Source organism: Rhinopithecus bieti, unplaced genomic scaffold, assembly GCF_001698545.2.
Source record: "Rhinopithecus bieti isolate Rb0 unplaced genomic scaffold, ASM169854v2 scaffold_38787, whole genome shotgun sequence".
In the NCBI taxonomy this organism is placed as follows: Eukaryota; Metazoa; Chordata; class Mammalia; order Primates; family Cercopithecidae; genus Rhinopithecus; species Rhinopithecus bieti.
Genome location: NW_016815881.1, coordinates 95,383 through 116,013, shown reverse-complemented (window position 1 = coordinate 116,013; position 20,631 = coordinate 95,383). Strand labels below are relative to the sequence as shown.

Sequence of the window (20,631 nt, the reverse complement as noted above, 5' to 3'; positions counted from 1 at the left end):
TTTTTTTGAGACAGAGTCTTGCTCTGTCACCCAGGCTGAAGTGCAGTGGCGTGATCTCGGCTTACTGCAAGCTCCGCCTCCCAGGTTCACACCATTCTCCTGCCTCAGCCTCCTGAGTAACTGGGACTACAGGCGCCTGCCACCATGCCCGGCTAATTTTTTGTATTTTTAGTAGAGACGGGGTTTCACCGTGGTCTCGATCTCCTGACCCCATGATCCGCCTGCCTCGGCCTCCCAAAGTCCTGGGATTACAGACGAGCCACCACGCCCAGCCTCAGATTATATATTTTTAAAAATGCAAATATACTATTTACAGGAAACACACTTTAGATGCAAAGATACAGATAGGTTGAAAGTAAAAGGATAGAAAAGATTCAACATGCAAACCTGGTTATACTAATATCAGACAAAATAGACTTTTGAATAAAAAATGTTACTGGGTATAAAGAGGGACATTTCATTGACGATAAAGTCCATCAGGAAGATGTAGTAACTACACTCACATATGGACCTAACTACACAGCCCCGGAAATACACAAAGCAAAAATGTAGAGAGAAATAGACAATTTAACAATAATAGTTGGAGACTTCAATGCCCTACTTTCAATAATGGATACAACAACTAGGAAGAAGATCAACAAGAAAATAGAAGACTTGAAGAACATTCTGAACCAACCAGACCTGACATGTATACAGAAAACTTCACCCAACAACAACATAGTATGTATTCTTCTCAAATGCACATGAAATATTCTCCAGGATAGACAGACTGTATGTTAGGTTGTAAAACAAACCTCAGTGAATTTAAAAGGATTGATAATCATACAAAGGATGTTCTCCAATCACAATTAAATTAGAAATCAACAACCTAAGGAAATTTGGAAAATGCACAAATATATGGAAATTAAATGACACGTCTTAATTTCCAAAATAACAAATGGGTAAAAGAAAAAAATCACATTGGAAATGTAAAATATATTGGAAAGATAAAATTAAAACAAAATATATGAAAAGTATGGGTTGAAGCTAAAGAAATACTCAGAGGGAAAATTATATTTTTAGATGCTTATATTACAGTTGAAGAAAGAGACTGGGCATGGTGGCTCATACCTGTAATCCCAGCACTTTGGGAGGCCGAGGTGGGAGAATCATTTGAGCCTAGCAGCTCAAGAGCAGCCTGGGCAACATAGGAAGACCATGTCTCTACAGAAAATACAAAAATTAGCTGGGCATGTATGTCTGTACTTCCAGCTACTTGGAAGGCTGAGGTGGGAGGATCACTTGCTGGTATAAATGCAAAATGTTGCAGCTGCTTTGGAAGACATTCCAGTAGTTTCACAAAATGTTAAACAGAATGCTATATGACTCAGTAATGCCACCCTTAAGTTTTACCCAAGACAACTGAAAACATGTATCTTTACAAAACTTGTATATTAATGTTTTAATAGCAGCATCATTCATGGTAGCCAAAAAGTGGATGCAATTTAAATAACCATCAAGTGATGAATGGATATAAAATGTGGCCTATTCATACAATGGACTATTATTTAGCTAGGAAAAGGAATGAAATACTGATTATGTGCTGCAACATGGATGAAACTTGAAAACATTATGTTAAATAAAAGAAGCAAGTTAAAAAAGACCATATGTTTTATTCCATTTAGGTGAAAGAAGCAAGTTTTAAAAAGACCATATGTTGTATTATTCCATTTATATTAAATGCCTAGAACAGGCAAATCTACAGAGACAGAAAGTAGAGTAGTGGCCCAGTGGGAGTATGGGGAGTAACTGCTGATGTGTAGGAGGTTTCTTGCGGGGTGGTGCATATTTTCACAACTTAGATTGTGGTGATGGTTACACAACTCTGAGAGAATACTAAAATTGTTGAATTGTACACCTTAAATGAATTTATATATTTCTGTCCAGTAAAGATGTTGAAAAATACATCATCTGGAAGGAGTATATGTACACTATTACAGGCTGTGATTTTTGGTCCTTATTCTTGCCTATTCCTTAAACATAGTAGGAAACATTTATGAAATGAGTGAGTAAAAAATGAAATATATTAATTTGAATGTATCATTCTCTGTCTTGGTTAATGAAAGAATACAAAAACTGATAGTGGTTAATTATAGAAGCCTCTCGGAAAGCATTTTGAAGGAGCAGAAACATAGTGTATGTCAGAAAATGTAAAATACTTAAAGGAGAAAACCAAAAATGCACCATAAATTGACAGACAATAGAGGAATATGACAAAGAGCAGAAAGGAAATAAGAGGGAACTGTGTAGTTGGATAATTTCTAGTATATAATCCCATAATTAATCTCTACCCAATGAGTGAATACAAGTCTGGTGTGAGAATTGATTCCTAAAAGGACTTGCCAGACTTTCTGGAGAAGTATAGCACCAGTAAGTAAAATCTAGTCATTTTCCCTCATTCACGTAATAGTTCTTTTTTTGGTTGCCTCTTATGTGAAGGTTTTGTTCCCTCCTCCCATCTAGCATGGTTAATTAAGCTCCCTTCTGTGTAGGAACTTACACTTTTGTAAGGTACCTAGGAGACACACACACACACACACACACACACAGTAGTAAGTGATGCATTTTAATAAGAGAGTGTTTGAAGTGCTATAGGAATTCAGAAGTAGCATTTGAGATGGATTTACACATGCAGTGTTGGGTAGAAGAAGGCAGTCAAAAGGAGCAGCATGAGGAATTACAGGGCATCCAGTTTGATGTTTGTAAAGGGAGTAAGGAGAGATAAAGCTAGGGCCAAATTATGTCCCAGCTCTGATATTTACTAGCCACCTTGGGAAAGTTACTTAACTTCTTCCTGAGCATCCCCTTAAAACAATGGAGATAATAATCCTGCCTGCCTCATGTTTATTGGAAGAATTAGATGAGGCAATACATGTTAAGCACTTCTTACATGATCTGGTACAGAGTAAGTGCTCAGTAAATGTTTACTATGTTTTGGCATGGAAAAGCTTCAATACTGAGCTAAGACATTTAAGCTTTTATGTTGTGGGGAGCAATAAATAAAGATTTTGAATAGAGGAGTAGCATAATCAGAGCAATGCTTTAGGAAGATTAGCTTGGGACACTGATCTGGAGGTAAGAGAAGGGGAGACTGGAGATAGGAGGAAGCCATTGCAGTAGTCCAGGAAAGGTAGAGGGAGCTTGAACTTGAGTATTAATAATGTATAAAACCTACCGTATAAATATTACTGACAGTTTGGTGCTGTTGTAACACAAATAGGAAACATAGGGAAAAGGAGCAGGTTTGAAGGTAAAAATGAAAGATTGGTTTTATACATACTGAGTTTGAGATACCAGTGGGACTCCAGGAAGAAATGTGTCACAGGCAGTTGGAAATTCAGTACTGGGGGTCAGGGTTTGGGAGAATATGGGAGTTGTTACCCAGAGGTTATAACCAAGAGGTTGTATAAGATTACGAAGGAGAAGAAACACAGGGTCAGAAGAGAAGATAGTTAAGGACAGAACCCTTAGAGGTGGGAAAACGAAGAGAAGGCAGATAATATGACTGTAATGGCTTTTCACAAGGCTTGGTTGTTGCTATTTAGTATTATATACTTTTCCTTTATACCTGCCAATCGATTGTTTGCTGTCTTCTTCAGTACCACAGCTGAATGGGCCATCACTAGTAGTCCTTATACATCTTCAAAGATGGATACAGTTGTTCTTACATAGGTCCTAAGTCCTTTTGCTTTTACCTAAGGCTAACACGAGAAGATCTATTAAGATGGCAGATCAGTTGTATATCTGAAGAACATATGGGCATTATAAGAAGCTACAGTTTGGTTTGTCTTACAGGTGTTCTCAGAAAATACAGAGAAATATGGGCAGCCTTGAGGTAGTATGAGGTGGCAAATCATATGTCTGATGCTTTCTCATTGAAAATTTGAAAGTTGATTTTATCTTGAAGTGTCTTGGTTATCCAGAGAGAGGGCAGAATAGTTGTAAGGATAAAAATGGGGTTCCCACCCTGCTGCACGATTAAAATTGCCAATGGATTTCTCTGGTGCCAGTTGTTTAATTAGTTCTTCAACCCCTAGTGCATACAGCAGCCAGAAATGGAAGGTGACTTAAGGCCATCATCATGGGCTTTCCTGCAGAACTCAGGGAGTGTCTGCTTGTGCTTGAGCACGAGAATTCTTTGTTACAAGGGGAAATGACTTGAATTGGCTGATTCACTTTCTTTGTTTCTGAATAGGCCCTTGTGATTCAGTTAACTTTTACAAGTGAACTGGGGCATTAGCCACAATCCAGTGGGCTGGTGAAAGAATTGTGTGGTTCTGCTGCAATATAAAAAAAAAATGTACATAAGTATTTGATACTGGAAGGCCTTTGTGACGCTGTAAAATTAATGAGTTGGCACTGTTCTCTGCATACTCCTCTAGGCTTTTATGGCCTTTTATTCCATTCTTGTGTTAGGGGATTTGGGGTATGTGTTTTTTGTCTTCCTTCTAGACTTGCATCTTTAGGATACTTCTAAGTCAGGCTGGTTGCAATCTTATTTTAGAATTCTTACCAAGGTCAGCCTAGTCCTATTATATCCAGATGCTGCCCATTCACATCTTTCAGCTTCACCTCTCCCTTAATACCAATTGCACTGGTGAAAGGGTTGAGGCTTGTGGGTAAAGTTGTATCCCTAACCTGAACTTGTCTGTGGGTAACATCTAGAGCCGGTCTGAATATGGGAAGTTTGAGTTGGGGCTCCATAGGATCAGAAAATACTTAACTTGTACTGTGACAGCTTACAATTTAATTTCCTCTCCTTGCAGTAAGTACAAATGGATCCTAGGTGAAGAACCAGTAGAGAAACGAAGAAGGCTCCAGAATGAGATGACAACACCTTCTCTAGATTATTCCATGCCTGCTCCTTACAGGAGGGTAGAGGCACCTGTTGCCTACCCAGAAGGGGAGAACAGCCATGATAAATCGAGTTCTGAGAGAAGTACACCACCATACCTTTTCCCAGAATATCCAGAAGCAAGCAAGAATACAGGTCAGAATAGGGAGGTTTCAATTCTGTATCCAGGGGCCAAAGACCAACGCCAGGGGTCCCTGCTTCCTGAAGAATTAGAAGATCAGATGCCAAGATTGGTGGCAGAAGAATCTAACAGAAGTAGCACAAGCATAAACAAAGAGGAAGTGAACAAGGGACCTTTTGTAGCTGTTGTTGGTGTTGCCAAAGGTGTTAGAGATTCAGGAGCTCCCATTCAGCTGATCCCTGTTAACAGAGAGGAGCTTGCTGAGAGACGAAAAGCAGTTGAATCCTGGAACCCAGTGCCTTATTCTGTGGCCTCTGCTGCAATCCCTGCTGCAGCCATTGGGGAGAAAGGAAGAGGCTATGAGGAGAGTGAAGGTCATAATACACCAAAGATGAAGAACCAGAGAGAGCTGGAAGAATTGAAGAGAACCACAGAAAATTGGAACGTGTTTTGGCTGAAAGGAATTTGTTCCAGCAAAAGGTTAGGGTAATACCTCACCACTAGGAATAAGAGACCACTGTAACCAAGAGACCGGGATGTTGGTGCCCTGATTGTTTAATGTTCTGAGGCCTTTAAACAAAATACGCCCTTGAACTATTCTGTGGTGTGTTTCAGATAGAGTAACTGTAGTAGGCTTCCTGCCCATTTTAGGGTATTGAAAAGGTCCCTAAGTAGAGGAATATGTATAGTGGAATCACAGGATGACCATATGAGGAATGGTTTTGGGCATGCTTTTTTGTGGGGTCATTGAATTTCTGTTTCTTGGACTGCAGGTGGAGGAGCTGGAACAGGAGAGAAATCACTGGCAGTCTGAGTTCAAGAAAGTCCAACATGAATTGGTGATCTACAGTACCCAGGAGGCGGAAGGCTTGTACTGGAGCAAGAAACACATGGGTTATCGCCAAGCTGAATTCCAGATTCTGAAAGCTGAGCTGGAAAGAACCAAAGAGGAAAAGCAAGAGTTAAAAGAGAAATTGAAGGAAGCAGAGACACACCTGGAAATGCTGCAGAAGGCTCAGGTCTCCTATCGGACCCCAGAGGGAGATGACCTAGAAAGGTTAATTACTAGGGTTTAGTTATCAGCTTGTGAGTGCTAATGGGAAGCATCCCTCAGGACCCCTGTTATTGGCCATAGACAAAGGAGGAAGCCTTAATTTACAGGCCACCAAGAATTGAGTAATTACTTCTTAGAAAGCTGCAGCCAGTCTCCCTGTGCTTGGTGGTGTGCTTTCTTCTTTCTAGCTAATGAAAACATAACTGTTGAGAAATGTGGTTCCATTTTGAAGGGGCTTCATTTTATTCTGTTGGTTAATGACTCCATGTCATCTCTTCTCCTGCCCCTCACTCCTTCATACAGGGCTTTGGCAAAGCTTACGCGGCTACGTATCCACGTCAGCTATCTCCTTACTTCTGTCCTCCCTCACTTGGAGCTTCGTGAGATCGGGTATGACTCAGAACAAGTGGATGGGATCCTGTACACGGTGCTGGAGGCAAATCACATACTGGATTGAGCACCAGACTGTATACCCTTCGCTTCTCTTCTGTCTCTTCTCTTTTCTCTCCCTCCCCACATCTGTGTCTTTCTTTCTCTCTCTCTCTCTCACCCTCACCTTTATGCCTTATATAGAGAATCTCTGTGTCAATCCTGGCTCATAATCAGTCTCCTTCTTATCAGTTTTGGTGTGGAGAAAGAGGCCGGTTTAAATAGACTTTCAAGAGTCTAGGAATAGAAAAGCAATAGTCACCAAGCTAGGTGACCTGAAAGCTTTAATTTTCATGACCTGGATATATGGTCTATTTTATATCTTTTCTGAAATGGTTTGTATTCATTTAGGTTAAATCAATCAGCAGATATTGGGTCCAGTATACCAGGTGTTTTGGGGTAAGCTAATAAGTATAACTCATGTTTGCAGCCTTCGAAGATGTAACAATCTCGTTGGAAACATAAGACATACATCACATTATACACAAAAGTGTATGATATGTACAACTGAGTGGTACAGATATGACATGGAAGATCTGGGGAGGAAGTTCAAGGAAGGCACCACACCAGAAATGGGACCTAAATTAAGGCTTAAAGAATGAGCATGGCCACACTGTCAATGAGTGTTCTTTAGGTGGTAGGATTATGGTTGATAGTTTTCTTCTTCCTATCTTCCTGCCTTTTCAGATTTTCAATATTAAACTTGTTATTCTTACATTGGAAAAAATAAATTGTTTTAAAAGATCAAGTAGGCTTGGATTTGAATATCAAATGAGAGATTATTTGAAAATATAAGGTAATGTTATATTTCTAATTTATATTAANGAAAATTTGAAAGTTGATTTTATCTTGAAGTGTCTTGGTTATCCAGAGAGAGGGCAGAATAGTTGTAAGGATAAAAATGGGGTTCCCACCCTGCTGCACGATTAAAAATTGCCAATGGATTTCTCTGGTGCCAGTTGTTTAATTAGTTCTTCAACCCCTAGTGCATACAGCAGCCAGAAATGGAAGGTGACTTAAGGCCATCATCATGGGCTTTCCTGCAGAACTCAGGGAGTGTCTGCTTGTGCTTGAGCACGAGAATTCTTTGTTACAAGGGGGAAATGACTTGAATTGGCTGATTCACTTTCTTTGTTTCTGAATAGGCCCTTGTGATTCAGTTAACTTTTACAAGTGAACTGGGGGCATTAGCCACAATCCAGTGGGCTGGTGAAAGAATTGTGTGGTTCTGCTGCAATATAAAAAAAAAATGTACATAAGTATTTGATACTGGAAGGCCTTTGTGACGCTGTAAAATTAATGAGTTGGCACTGTTCTCTGCATACTCCTCTAGGCTTTTTATGGCCTTTTTATTCCATTCTTGTGTTAGGGGATTTGGGGTATGTGTTTTTTGTCTTCCTTCTAGACTTGCATCTTTAGGATACTTCTAAGTCAGGCTGGTTGCAATCTTATTTTTAGAATTCTTACCAAGGTCAGCCTAGTCCTATTATATCCAGATGCTGCCCATTCACATCTTTCAGCTTCACCTCTCCCTTAATACCAATTGCACTGGTGAAAGGGTTGAGGCTTGTGGGTAAAGTTGTATCCCTAACCTGAACTTGTCTGTGGGTAACATCTAGAGCCGGTCTGAATATGGGAAGTTTGAGTTGGGGCTCCATAGGATCAGAAAATACTTAACTTGTACTGTGACAGCTTACAATTTAATTTCCTCTCCTTGCAGTAAGTACAAATGGATCCTAGGTGAAGAACCAGTAGAGAAACGAAGAAGGCTCCAGAATGAGATGACAACACCTTCTCTAGATTATTCCATGCCTGCTCCTTACAGGAGGGTAGAGGCACCTGTTGCCTACCCAGAAGGGGAGAACAGCCATGATAAATCGAGTTCTGAGAGAAGTACACCACCATACCTTTTCCCAGAATATCCAGAAGCAAGCAAGAATACAGGTCAGAATAGGGAGGTTTCAATTCTGTATCCAGGGGCCAAAGACCAACGCCAGGGGTCCCTGCTTCCTGAAGAATTAGAAGATCAGATGCCAAGATTGGTGGCAGAAGAATCTAACAGAAGTAGCACAAGCATAAACAAAGAGGAAGTGAACAAGGGACCTTTTGTAGCTGTTGTTGGTGTTGCCAAAGGTGTTAGAGATTCAGGAGCTCCCATTCAGCTGATCCCTGTTAACAGAGAGGAGCTTGCTGAGAGACGAAAAGCAGTTGAATCCTGGAACCCAGTGCCTTATTCTGTGGCCTCTGCTGCAATCCCTGCTGCAGCCATTGGGGAGAAAGGAAGAGGCTATGAGGAGAGTGAAGGTCATAATACACCAAAGATGAAGAACCAGAGAGAGCTGGAAGAATTGAAGAGAACCACAGAAAAATTGGAACGTGTTTTGGCTGAAAGGAATTTGTTCCAGCAAAAGGTTAGGGTAATACCTCACCACTAGGAATAAGAGACCACTGTAACCAAGAGACCGGGATGTTGGTGCCCTGATTGTTTAATGTTCTGAGGCCTTTAAACAAAATACGCCCTTGAACTATTCTGTGGTGTGTTTCAGATAGAGTAACTGTAGTAGGCTTCCTGCCCATTTTAGGGTATTGAAAAGGTCCCTAAGTAGAGGAATATGTATAGTGGAATCACAGGATGACCATATGAGGAATGGTTTTGGGCATGCTTTTTTGTGGGGTCATTGAATTTCTGTTTCTTGGACTGCAGGTGGAGGAGCTGGAACAGGAGAGAAATCACTGGCAGTCTGAGTTCAAGAAAGTCCAACATGAATTGGTGATCTACAGTACCCAGGAGGCGGAAGGCTTGTACTGGAGCAAGAAACACATGGGTTATCGCCAAGCTGAATTCCAGATTCTGAAAGCTGAGCTGGAAAGAACCAAAGAGGAAAAGCAAGAGTTAAAAGAGAAATTGAAGGAAGCAGAGACACACCTGGAAATGCTGCAGAAGGCTCAGGTCTCCTATCGGACCCCAGAGGGAGATGACCTAGAAAGGTTAATTACTAGGGTTTAGTTATCAGCTTGTGAGTGCTAATGGGAAGCATCCCTCAGGACCCCCTGTTATTGGCCATAGACAAAGGAGGAAGCCTTAATTTACAGGCCACCAAGAATTGAGTAATTACTTCTTAGAAAGCTGCAGCCAGTCTCCCTGTGCTTGGTGGTGTGCTTTCTTCTTTCTAGCTAATGAAAACATAACTGTTGAGAAATGTGGTTCCATTTTGAAGGGGCTTCATTTTATTCTGTTGGTTAATGACTCCATGTCATCTCTTCTCCTGCCCCCTCACTCCTTCATACAGGGCTTTGGCAAAGCTTACGCGGCTACGTATCCACGTCAGCTATCTCCTTACTTCTGTCCTCCCTCACTTGGAGCTTCGTGAGATCGGGTATGACTCAGAACAAGTGGATGGGATCCTGTACACGGTGCTGGAGGCAAATCACATACTGGATTGAGCACCAGACTGTATACCCTTCGCTTCTCTTCTGTCTCTTCTCTTTTCTCTCCCTCCCCCACATCTGTGTCTTTCTTTCTCTCTCTCTCTCTCACCCTCACCTTTATGCCTTATATAGAGAATCTCTGTGTCAATCCTGGCTCATAATCAGTCTCCTTCTTATCAGTTTTGGTGTGGAGAAAGAGGCCGGTTTAAATAGACTTTCAAGAGTCTAGGAATAGAAAAGCAATAGTCACCAAGCTAGGTGACCTGAAAGCTTTAATTTTCATGACCTGGATATATGGTCTATTTTATATCTTTTTCTGAAATGGTTTGTATTCATTTAGGTTAAATCAATCAGCAGATATTGGGTCCAGTATACCAGGTGTTTTGGGGGTAAGCTAATAAGTATAACTCATGTTTGCAGCCTTCGAAGATGTAACAATCTCGTTGGAAACATAAGACATACATCACATTATACACAAAAGTGTATGATATGTACAACTGAGTGGTACAGATATGACATGGAAGATCTGGGGGAGGAAGTTCAAGGAAGGCACCACACCAGAAATGGGACCTAAATTAAGGCTTAAAGAATGAGCATGGCCACACTGTCAATGAGTGTTCTTTAGGTGGTAGGATTATGGTTGATAGTTTTCTTCTTCCTATCTTCCTGCCTTTTTCAGATTTTCAATATTAAACTTGTTATTCTTACATTGGAAAAAATAAATTGTTTTTAAAAAGATCAAGTAGGCTTGGATTTGAATATCAAATGAGAGATTATTTGAAAATATAAGGTAATGTTATATTTCTAATTTATATTAAATTTAGCATTACCTCTGGAAGAAGAAAAGCATAAACAAAGACGTGGAAAAATTTGGAATGTGAAAAATGTGTTTGATAGAAGTGGTGGGTTGATGTAAAGGGAACTAAGGTTACATCATGATCTGTTCACCTGCTTTGGTATTTGCATTTTAATAAGGGATTCTTGAAAAACAAACCTATAAGGCTCAAATTAAAAAATATATTTATCATCAAATTAATGGGATTTCGGGTAGTTAGGGAAGTATTTTAGAGTGGAATCTATCTGATGTCCCCCAGAATACACCTACTCACTCTTCAGGCTAGTGCTGAGTGAGGGGTAAACCTCATACTATCAGAAATGGTAAAACTTACTCTCTTGTAAAAGGAGACATTGTATTCATTTCTTTATTGTGTTTACATAGCACATACTCTCCAAAGAGTTCAGGATACTTTTCAAAAGACATTGAACAATGAACACATAAAAAAATACCAACAGTAAAAAGTAGGAAGTAGAGAAGAAACAATCAAAGGAAGGTGAGATCAAGCAGTGGCAAAAGGATTAGCTAGTCCAGAGGAAATGTCTTGGATATTCATTCTGTTTCTCCCCACAGAGTTACTTCAGAACACTTTTCCAAATTAATTTTACCTCCTTTTAAAGGGGGTTCATAGTAGATATCCCAGTGAGACTGCAGAGAATGAGGGGAGGCCAGATCCAGGCTTCATCATTAGAATGAGTACTTAAAGATATCCCCCTTACCTTCCACCTCACCCCAGCTCTTGCTTGCCATATGATTAATTTTCATGTTAGACATCTGGATTATGATAGTCAAGGCCACAGTTGTCTAAATGTAAATAGTACTGAGGGAAGAGTAGCACATTCCGACATTCTCTCAGTGAGACTTATTCATCAGATGGGGGCTGTGAGCGGGTGGGATTTCACACAGATGAATGGGAGTCTGCTGGAGGAAAAAATTCAGAGCATTGAAGGTTCTGCCTGTGTGAGTGTTTGTTGGCTGAATGAAGGGACGGAGTAGGAAGGAGGGCAGGCAGTGAGGCTTTAAAGGGAAGAAGGTAGGAAATTTGAACTCTTCTTTCCTAGTGCTTACTCTCAGCCCATTCCCTGGTTTGTGGTCCTGACCCCACACTGCTTTTTCCAGCACCACTGTCTGTGTGAGTCCATTCACTTCAATACCAGAGCTACCTCTTTGTTTCCTATTTACTACAAAGCCATACCAGCATGAGATCTCGTTGATAGTGTTAAATCCCACTGTGGAAAAATTGAAAAATAACTCCCAGCCTTACCAGAGGTTATGATCTAGTGTGGAGGCAAAAGATACTGAGAAGAAAAAAGCAGGTGCCTCCTCCTGGCTTTCCTGTTAGGTTAACATAATCATAATTCCCCTTTAAACTGTCTCCCACATTTGTGTTTAACTTTCCATTGCCATGATCAACATTTAGGTTATTACCTAAATAACTTATTACCTCATGCCTTGATTATCTAAATAAATTCTTAGATGGCCTCCCTTGCCTCCTGTTCTCCCTCCTCAATCCACCCTACTCGGTGTCACCAAATTTTGTTTTTTAACAACTTCGTCAGGTCATGCCTCTGCTCAAAGACTTGCTAGTGCGTTCCCAATTGCCCACCTTGTATAGTACAAATTCCCTAGGATGGTGCTCAAAGCCCTTTGTGATCTGGCTTCAGTCACCCTTTCTAGAGTCATCTAGTAACATTCCAGATACAAGCCACGTTCTGTCTCAACTGAACAATTTTCCAATTTCTGAGCATGCTTTAAGATTTCTCCCGTCTCCACCTTTGCAGTTTCATTCCCTTTACCTGGAATGCTTTCCCTCATCATCTTTCCTTTGGCTCAAATGCCAACTTTTTCCTGTAAACTTCTCTGATTAACCCAGCTAGACAAAAAATTTCTCTGTGAACATTTAACTTTTCAAGGCTTTTATCACAAACATCTGTGTCCTATCTTCCCTATTAGAAAGCTCTAGATTCAAATATTCAGCTGCCTACTTGACATGTACACTTAACATGCCTCATTAAAAATAAGCAGTGATACACCCTGGGGCTGTTCCCTTTCTCCCAGTTTTCCTCATCTTAGAAAATGGCACCTCCACCCATCTAGTTGCTTAAGCTAGAAACCTGGAAGTTATCCCTAATTTTCCTCTTCTCTCACTCCCTACATCCAGCCTGTCAACAAGTCTGTCAGTTCTACCTCCAAAGTGTGTCTTGACTCTCTTCACTTTTACTATAGCTACCTTAGTCCAAACCGCCATGATCTCCCGTGGGTTATTATAACTCCTAGCTGGAGTCCTTGCTTCTACTCTTGTTCCTGCAGTTGTCTATAGACAGTGATTTTTTTTAAAGTAATAAGATCACGTGATCCCCTGCTTGAAGCCCTTAAATGACTTCTCATGGACACTTAGAATAAAATCCAAACTACTTACAGTATCCTGCAAGGCCCCTGCCTACTTGTACTTCGTCTCTTGTGACCCCTCTTCATAATACCACTTTCCCCCTGGCTCACTGTAGTCTTCCTATGGACACATGCCGAGCTCTTACCTCAGAGACTTTACCCTGCTATTCCCTCTCCCCAAACATACTTTACCCATACTGCTCCCTCCACTAGAATGCTCCCATCTCCAGTATTAGCATATAGCTGATTAGTCCCCATCCTTCACGTCTTGGTGTGTCACTTCCTCAGACAGGCATTCTCTGGCAGCCTTTTGTCTCTGTCTTCCCTATTATGCTATCACTGTTTCCTGTTTTCCTCAATTCATAGCACCTCACAATTTATCATGATATATTTGGTCATTTGCTTTCACTCAATAAATATTGGGTACCGACTATGTGCCTTGTGATATACAGTAGTGAACACAACACACATGCTCCCTGTCTGCCTCCCTCACTAGTAAGTTCCATGAGGGGAAGGGCCATGCCTGTTTTTGCCAACCACTGTATCCTAGAGCTTATCATAGTACCCGGGATCTAGGAGGTAATTAGTTAATGATGGGAACTGTGTTTTGTTCATATCTTCATCTCCCTCAGGGTCCTAAAACAGTACCTTGTTCATAGAAGGGGTTGGATAAATGCAGTATGAGTGAGGTAGATGACAATCCTGGACATTCAACTTGGAAAATGAAAGACTGAGATATTAAGTGCTGTAGGTTAGAAGGGGGCAATCAGCATGAGCTGCAGTGGCCTAGTGTTTCTCTTTAGCTGATCTTTGGTATGGGTAGGTAGAAAGGCTACCAAAGGAGAACAGGAATGTAGGTATTCTTTACTACAAACATTCTGAATCTTTTTAGAGGTTCCCTGGCATGCAATTTTAAATACTGAGAACTATAAAACATAACCAGGAGATGTCTGTAGAGACCAGATCTTAAGAATGAGAACTAAAAGGAGAAAAAAACATTCTGAGGAGGCATCTGTTCACTTTTTCCAAGAGTGGTGATAGTTTGTATCAAGAGAAGAGTGGAGCTATCCTCAAGAGAAGAGTGGAGCTATCCTCAAGCAAAGAACAGACAGAACAAGTCTCTAGGAGACAAGTTCTGGGCACTAGGAGGTCGATGCGTGCTTGTTGGATGAACTTGTTGGGCACCTGGTAGAGGGTTAGACCAGGTACCTTGTGGCCCCAGGGAACAGGAGAATTTGCTTGCCCAGGTTTAGTGATTGCAAATTATTTGGGCTAACAATTCGGAGGCAGAGGCTTAATTGCAAGCTCTTCATTCCCAGAGGCAGTCTCCATATAGAATGTCTTTCAGAATTCTGTATATGAATTCAAACCCTTTTCTATAGTACTGTATTAACAGTGAAGCACAGGGGTCTACTGAGGAATGCCAGGTGTGAGCTCAGGCTAAGTCAAGTGTAATTTCCTTCAAAGAATGACTTACGCTTTGTGAAATGGACATCTGTAACTCATGACTTCTATTAGGCAAAGGGGGCATTAAGGAACTATACTTTCTGAATCAAAACTTAGAGAACATGTTTGGATAATAAATTAGATAATTGAAAGAAGAGCTGATTTAGTCTTATGTATGTGAAAGCTTTAGTTACCAAGTGAGACATAAATGGCATTCATTTTCTAATAGAAAATAAAATCTTACAAAAGAAATTTTTTTTGTTACTTGCCCCCAACCCTAAGCCCAAAGTTTTGATGTGATTCACCAGAAATTCGCAACCCAATTTTAGATAAAACTGTGCAAATGTTTTGGGTGCTTTCAACATACCAAACACCTTCCATATATCTGTCCATTGTGCCCTCAGGTAGGCAAGATGACTTTAGACAGAGGCTCAGGAAAGTGTTGCAGAAGGTCTGGTCTTCCAGATAGGCCCTGGAAACCTGGAAGGATTGGAAAGCTGAAGATGTGTGGGGAGGGTTTTACAGGTATAGGGAAGAGTAAGCAAAGTCACAAGACTGGGTGGAGAGTGAATACAGAAATACCCAAGAGGGTTTGAGAGAGTAGATTATCTAGTGTGAAGCATAAGGAACAGAATCAACCAAGGGCTGGGAAACGCCAGCAAGAGGGGCTATGCTATACCTGCTTAATGAATTAGGATGAAGTAGCTGTTGAAATCTCTCCAATTGTCCCTAAATTTGGGATGTTAACCGCAGTGTGTAGTTACCTTGGACTGACCTTTTCTCTAGCAGTGCGACCTGGTTAATCATGGTTCTGTTCCAGTCCACATGGTCACAGATCTGGATGAGAGCCACCATTATCCCTTCCCTCTCCAACTTCTCAGGTCTGCCTTTCCCCTGACTTCCCACATTTTATGAGTGGAAACCCATCCAAAGTCTTCAAGATATTTGAACTTTGGGAAGAATCTTGAGAAGTTTTGGCCTGGGAAAGACCATTCCCTTGATAACATGGATCTGTGGCAGAAAATACACTTTTCTGCCCCCGTTCCCCAAAGACACACATTTTGGTGTGGCTTTGACCCTACCTTTAGGTCGCCAGTCTACTTATTTATTACCCATTTGTTAGTACGCACTGTATGCCATGACCACACTGAGAGGCAGCTCTCATCCACATTGTATGGATGAGGAAACTGGATTGTAGAGAATTGAAGTGGCTTTCCCAAGGCCATCCAGCTAGAGTGCAGAGGCAAAATCCAAACCCAGATTCATCTGACTCCAGAGCCCAAACTCACTGCCTATTACACCATCCTGCCTATCTTGAAAATGATTACTCTTGTCTTCTTCCTTTTAATAGGAAAATGCTAAAACCAGCCCACACTAACAGCGATTTCCAAGGAAGACAGTTTCACAATCCCACACAATGTTTAACGGCCCTCATGATCAGGAAATTGTTCACTTATATAACGAATATCCCTCCAAACAACATGGAAATTCATTTCCCCTTGACTGGGTTTTTCACTCACAGCTGTCACTTGGCAGCTTTCCTGATATCCACACAGCCATCGAGATCCTATTCTTACACTCCGGGAGGTCTTGGACTTGCTGGCCTCTGCCCATGGGTGTTCTCACTGGTTGCTTTGAATCCCCCTCTCCAGACAGTGCTGAGTTGGACAAGTCTCTTGGGGAGTGAGAAAGTGACACTTAAGAACATATTGGTTTATTATTACACACAGATAAGTAAAAACCATACAAGGTACCTCTGGAATTGCCAACAGGAGGATGGCACCACCTTTCTCATCCTGTCTGCCTTTTCCTTGATTTGTATCTTGCTTCCATTTTTAAGCTGTTGAATCATTTTGGTAAAGGGTGTGTTACTCAGAGAAGTCCCCTTCTCCCCCAAATTGCAGTGTCCATTGTTTCTGAATTTTGGTTCTATTTTTTAAACCCACTGAACTCATCTTTTCTGGCTCCTTTTAGGCTAAACTGAGAAACTAGTGCAAATGCTGGTGTTAATACCTGATCTGTGGCTGAATGTGTTTCTTTTCCCAGCCAATATATTTGCTTTTTTAACCAAAGTGTTCAGTGCCTTTAAACCAAGGGAATAGGGTCTTCACAGTATCATCAGATATATCCCTCTGTGGGGGATGCTGATCCATCCTCTTGTGTTCCATTGGGCATTTCCAGACATAAATATAGGTAAAGAGGCTGCAAAGAGCATCTTCTTTTTGTAGGTGTGTGTGTGTTTGTTTTGAGACAGAGTCTCGCTCTGTCACCCAGGCTGGAGTGCAGTGGCGCGATCTCGGCTCACTGCAAGCTCCACCTCCCGGGTTCATGCCATTCTCCTGCCTCAGCCACCTGAGTAGCTGGGAGTACAGGTGCTCACCACCATGCCTGGCTCATTTTTTTTTTTTTTTTTTTTTTTGTATTTTTAGTAGAGACGGGGTTTCACATGTTAGCTAGGATGGTCTCGATCTCGTGACCTCGTGTCATGATCCCAAAGTGCTGGGATTACAGGCGTGAGCCACTGCGCCCAGCCTCTCTTTGTAGTTTTTGTTTAACTGGCCTTTCTCCTGAGCAGCCCACACAGAACTTGGTCAAATATCACAGACTCCGAAAGCACTGGTGGAGAATAGGAGCTACCACTCAAATGCTGGCTTGTCCGCCACACTATTCGTACTCGTTTGGCATCTCATTTCACATCCCATTAACCTCTTTAGTATCTTTTTTAAAGCATGTGAGTGTTCTCAGTGTTATCTCCACAAGGTCATGAGAATTTTCAAACAGAAACTTCTTCAAAACTCCCGAGGAGGTGACCCGTAAAGTGGCGAGGCCGCCATTCTGGAGGAATAGGACTTCAGAGAGGACAGGAAAGCAGCAGCTCTCTCCTAAAATGGACCAGATGATGTGCCCTTGCATGGTGGCTTCCTGCTTTGTCAAGCTCAAAGGCTGCTGCTTGTCTCGGGGGGTGATGAAGCCCAGAGCAGGGAATTTTAGGTGAGAGTTAACAAGAAATTCCTGAGCTGCAGTTCCCAGGAAAGTGGTGGGCTGTGGGTGGGAGGAAGTGGTCAGAATATAGCCTCTGCATTACTGTGCCTGTTAACAGCCTGTTAATATTTTATCAATGATCACATCACAGCATATAGTGAGCCACCACTTAGGGCAGAAGAGAGAGATAACCTGCTAGACTTCCTGTTTGAGGTTCTTTTCCCTCTTGAGATAACAGAATTTCTCATCAAAGCCGGGAGCCGCTTGAGCAGGGAGACCAGTCTGGGTGAAGGCCAGGCTTCAGCTAGCTGAGGAGAAGCACATGCACTTCCCAGCCTGGGCCTCTGTGTCCCAGAGTGGGCTGCTGCAGGCATGAAAGAATCCCCTGTCCGTGGGCCCAGGGCTGAGTGGGAGGGAACAGAGTTGGCCCTACCAGGCCTCATCACCTTCCTTTAGCACTAGGCTCTTCTCTTGCCTGTCTCCCTTCTCCCACACCTGCATTTCTCCTCTGGTCCATAGACAGAAGGCCCCTGGCTACCTGAATGGGCACTGCTTGTGCTTCCCCCAGCAAGTTCCAAAGTCTTGTGCAAGAGAAGGAGATGAGGGAGGAGAGGCTGAACCCCAGGGTCACTCCTTTTAAAGTCACATAAGGGTCTTGTGAGGCAAACTCAGAAGGATTCCGGATTAGCTGCACAGCATATCCCTGCTACCTCCTTAGCACTGCCTCTCCACCCGATTGCTCAATTTCCCAGAGTCCTTCCATTGCAAGAAGCAGTTTTCATCATGCTTTCCCCAAAAGCTCATGTAGTGGCAGACCCTCATTTCATATGGATTGTAATTTAAGGGGACTTACAAGACTATATTTATCAGCCCTTGATACCCCTATCTTATGTCACTTTTGTCATGTCTTTCACAGGACAGCCCATATGCTGCCTTGTACCACAGTTAGGTGTCCATGTCTTATCTCCTCTAGATGAGCTGTCAGTTTCTACAGGGTACAAACTTTACCTTGTTCACTCTCATCACCCTCAAAGCCCTTTGCACATTTCCTGACACACAGTAAGAGTTCAGTGAGTGTGGGCTGGCCAGCAGATGGCTGTTTGAATAGCGGGACAAAGGTCTTTCCGAAAGTTGGAGCTTGCCTTTCCACTAAGAAGCCAGTTTCAGTCCTTCCCCCATTAATGATCACATAGCAGTGGGTCACTAGGGCTCCAAGGGGGAGAAAATATGAGTCACGTTATTATCAGAGGAATGAGAAAGGGCAGAAACATCTCTCCTTGTGCAAGGGTCAGAGCAATGGAGGCTGGAGCATTAAACATAGTGGCCTTCACTATCCCCTAGGTGTGTGGCTCCTCTAAATTACTTTATGAGGGAAGGCAATGGGGTGAACTGAAAAGTGTTTGCCCTGGACCCAGGAGTCGGGAATATTTCTAGGAAACTACTTAGAGCAAATCCTATCTTGCTTAACCAGCTGGAGGGAACAGTTGCTCTTTGTTAGGTCTTCCCTGGCTTTTCTGGTTGAGGATGAACTTTTAACTCCTTCCACTGAAACTTCCCAGATTAACAAATGTAGGAGGATCCCTCAGGCCAGCCTCCTTCTAAGATGAAGGGAAGCTCTGTGCTCTATATCCAGCAAAGGCTCTTATATTCCAGTGACTGACAGGGACACGAAGCCTGCAAGAGTTTGAAGAGCAATATGTCCTCATACACCTTCTGAGACCAGAATGCTGGGCCCATGTTGCTGTGAGAACTTCCTAAGCTTACGTTCAAACTCTGACACTGTGACCTGAGTGATATTACTCACATATCTGAGCCTCCATTTTGTCTCTTGTGAAAGACCCACTTCACTGGAGTATGTGGAGAATGCAGTGAAATCAGTGGATCTGCAAGTGCTTTAGCAGCCAGATGGTAGGTCATCAGAGCCCATACCAGATTGCTGCCCACTCAGCATAGCAGAGCCAGCAAGGTAGTTTTATCTTCCAACCTCCAGTGGCCCCCAATCAAGAGCTCTGGGGTTCCTGGTGCCAGACCAGAGACATGACTTCTTGTTAAGTTTTTATCCAGGGAGCCTTCTCTCTCTCCCCTTATTCCTGCCTGCTGCCATTCCCTCTAAATGGATTTGGATGCTGACATTCTAGTCTCTGCACCAAAGAAGGCTCACTTCAGAAGTGCAAGGGTAGTGTCTGATACAACAGGCTATGTGCTGAGGCCCTCTAGATCCAGGGGCTGGTTAAGCTGAATCAGGTAGGGCCCCATTATTGTTAGTGTTGCCACAGTGAACACCCTTATGAATGGGGCTTTGTTAATTCCTAGTGAGGGTAGAACAGGGCCAAATCATTGGTCTCCCGAACTGCCACACCTTCAGAGTTAGGGGAATTGGAATTGAGGTATTGTGTCTTACTCAATGTAAGCCTGGCATCCCCCTGGTAGAGCAGCTAGCGGGGCCCAGGCTGGCCAGCATAGCAGGAGAGGGCAGTTCCAGGTGGTACACTTGATGATTTGCCAGATTGTCCTCATGGGCGACCAGGATTGCCTGTGTGCCCTCCTTGTTACCTGACTGGCTGTGAGTTATTTTCCTCAGGCAGCTTAGGGACCTCTAGAAGGCTCTTCTATTGGCTGTGAATAGTGTGGGATCAGCAGGGTCCTATTTTGGCAGTCAGGAGACTGAGGAAACTAACACTATCTTTGTGACCCTGGGAAAATCTATTTACTTGTGTGGGCCTTAGTTTCCCCATCTGCCAAATGCAGATGATTAGATCCATTTCACCTTCCTCATGATAGTGGTTCAGAGAATGAAAGTAATAAATACATCATCATTTAGCAAACAATTGAAAACAATTGTTATGAAAAGGAAAGAGCCCTGGGCAAGTTGAAGAGGTTGGAGTTGCCTTGGGGAGGAGATTGTCATGCTTTCTAATTATTTCTAGTAAGGTCTAGAATTGTCTATCCACCCTGTGGAAAGAAATGCCAGTTTCCACCCTCCCCTCCCCTTAGGCGAAATCCCTCGAGTTTTACTTGCCCATTCTGGGCCCCTTTTAATCAGTAAGACAGTT

The 20,631-nt window shown here is 42.4% G+C and overlaps 2 protein-coding genes across 2 annotated transcripts in view; both read left to right on the top strand.

Annotated features, from left to right (window-relative positions):
• The window catches only part of LOC108516552 (MORC family CW-type zinc finger protein 4-like), a 22,119-nt gene extending 15,245 nt beyond the window's left edge, over nucleotides 1-6,874 (top strand). The window contains 4 exon segments of the mRNA XM_017854106.1: nucleotides 4,806-5,446; nucleotides 5,449-5,495; nucleotides 5,789-6,072; nucleotides 6,373-6,874. Of these exon segments, the coding sequence (XP_017709595.1) occupies nucleotides 4,806-5,446; nucleotides 5,449-5,495; nucleotides 5,789-6,072; nucleotides 6,373-6,526 (1,126 nt within the window). The 3' untranslated portion in view covers nucleotides 6,527-6,874.
• Nucleotides 6,875-7,437: 563 nt separating this feature from the next.
• Nucleotides 7,438-12,243, top strand: LOC108516551 (MORC family CW-type zinc finger protein 4-like). The gene is made up of 4 exons (XM_017854105.1): nucleotides 7,438-7,509; nucleotides 8,118-8,909; nucleotides 9,203-9,486; nucleotides 9,789-12,243. Exons 1-4 carry the CDS (start codon nucleotides 7,438-7,440, stop codon nucleotides 9,940-9,942), a joined length of 1,302 nt encoding a protein of 433 aa, XP_017709594.1. The 3' UTR covers nucleotides 9,943-12,243.
• Nucleotides 12,244-20,631: the final 8,388 nt, after the last annotated feature.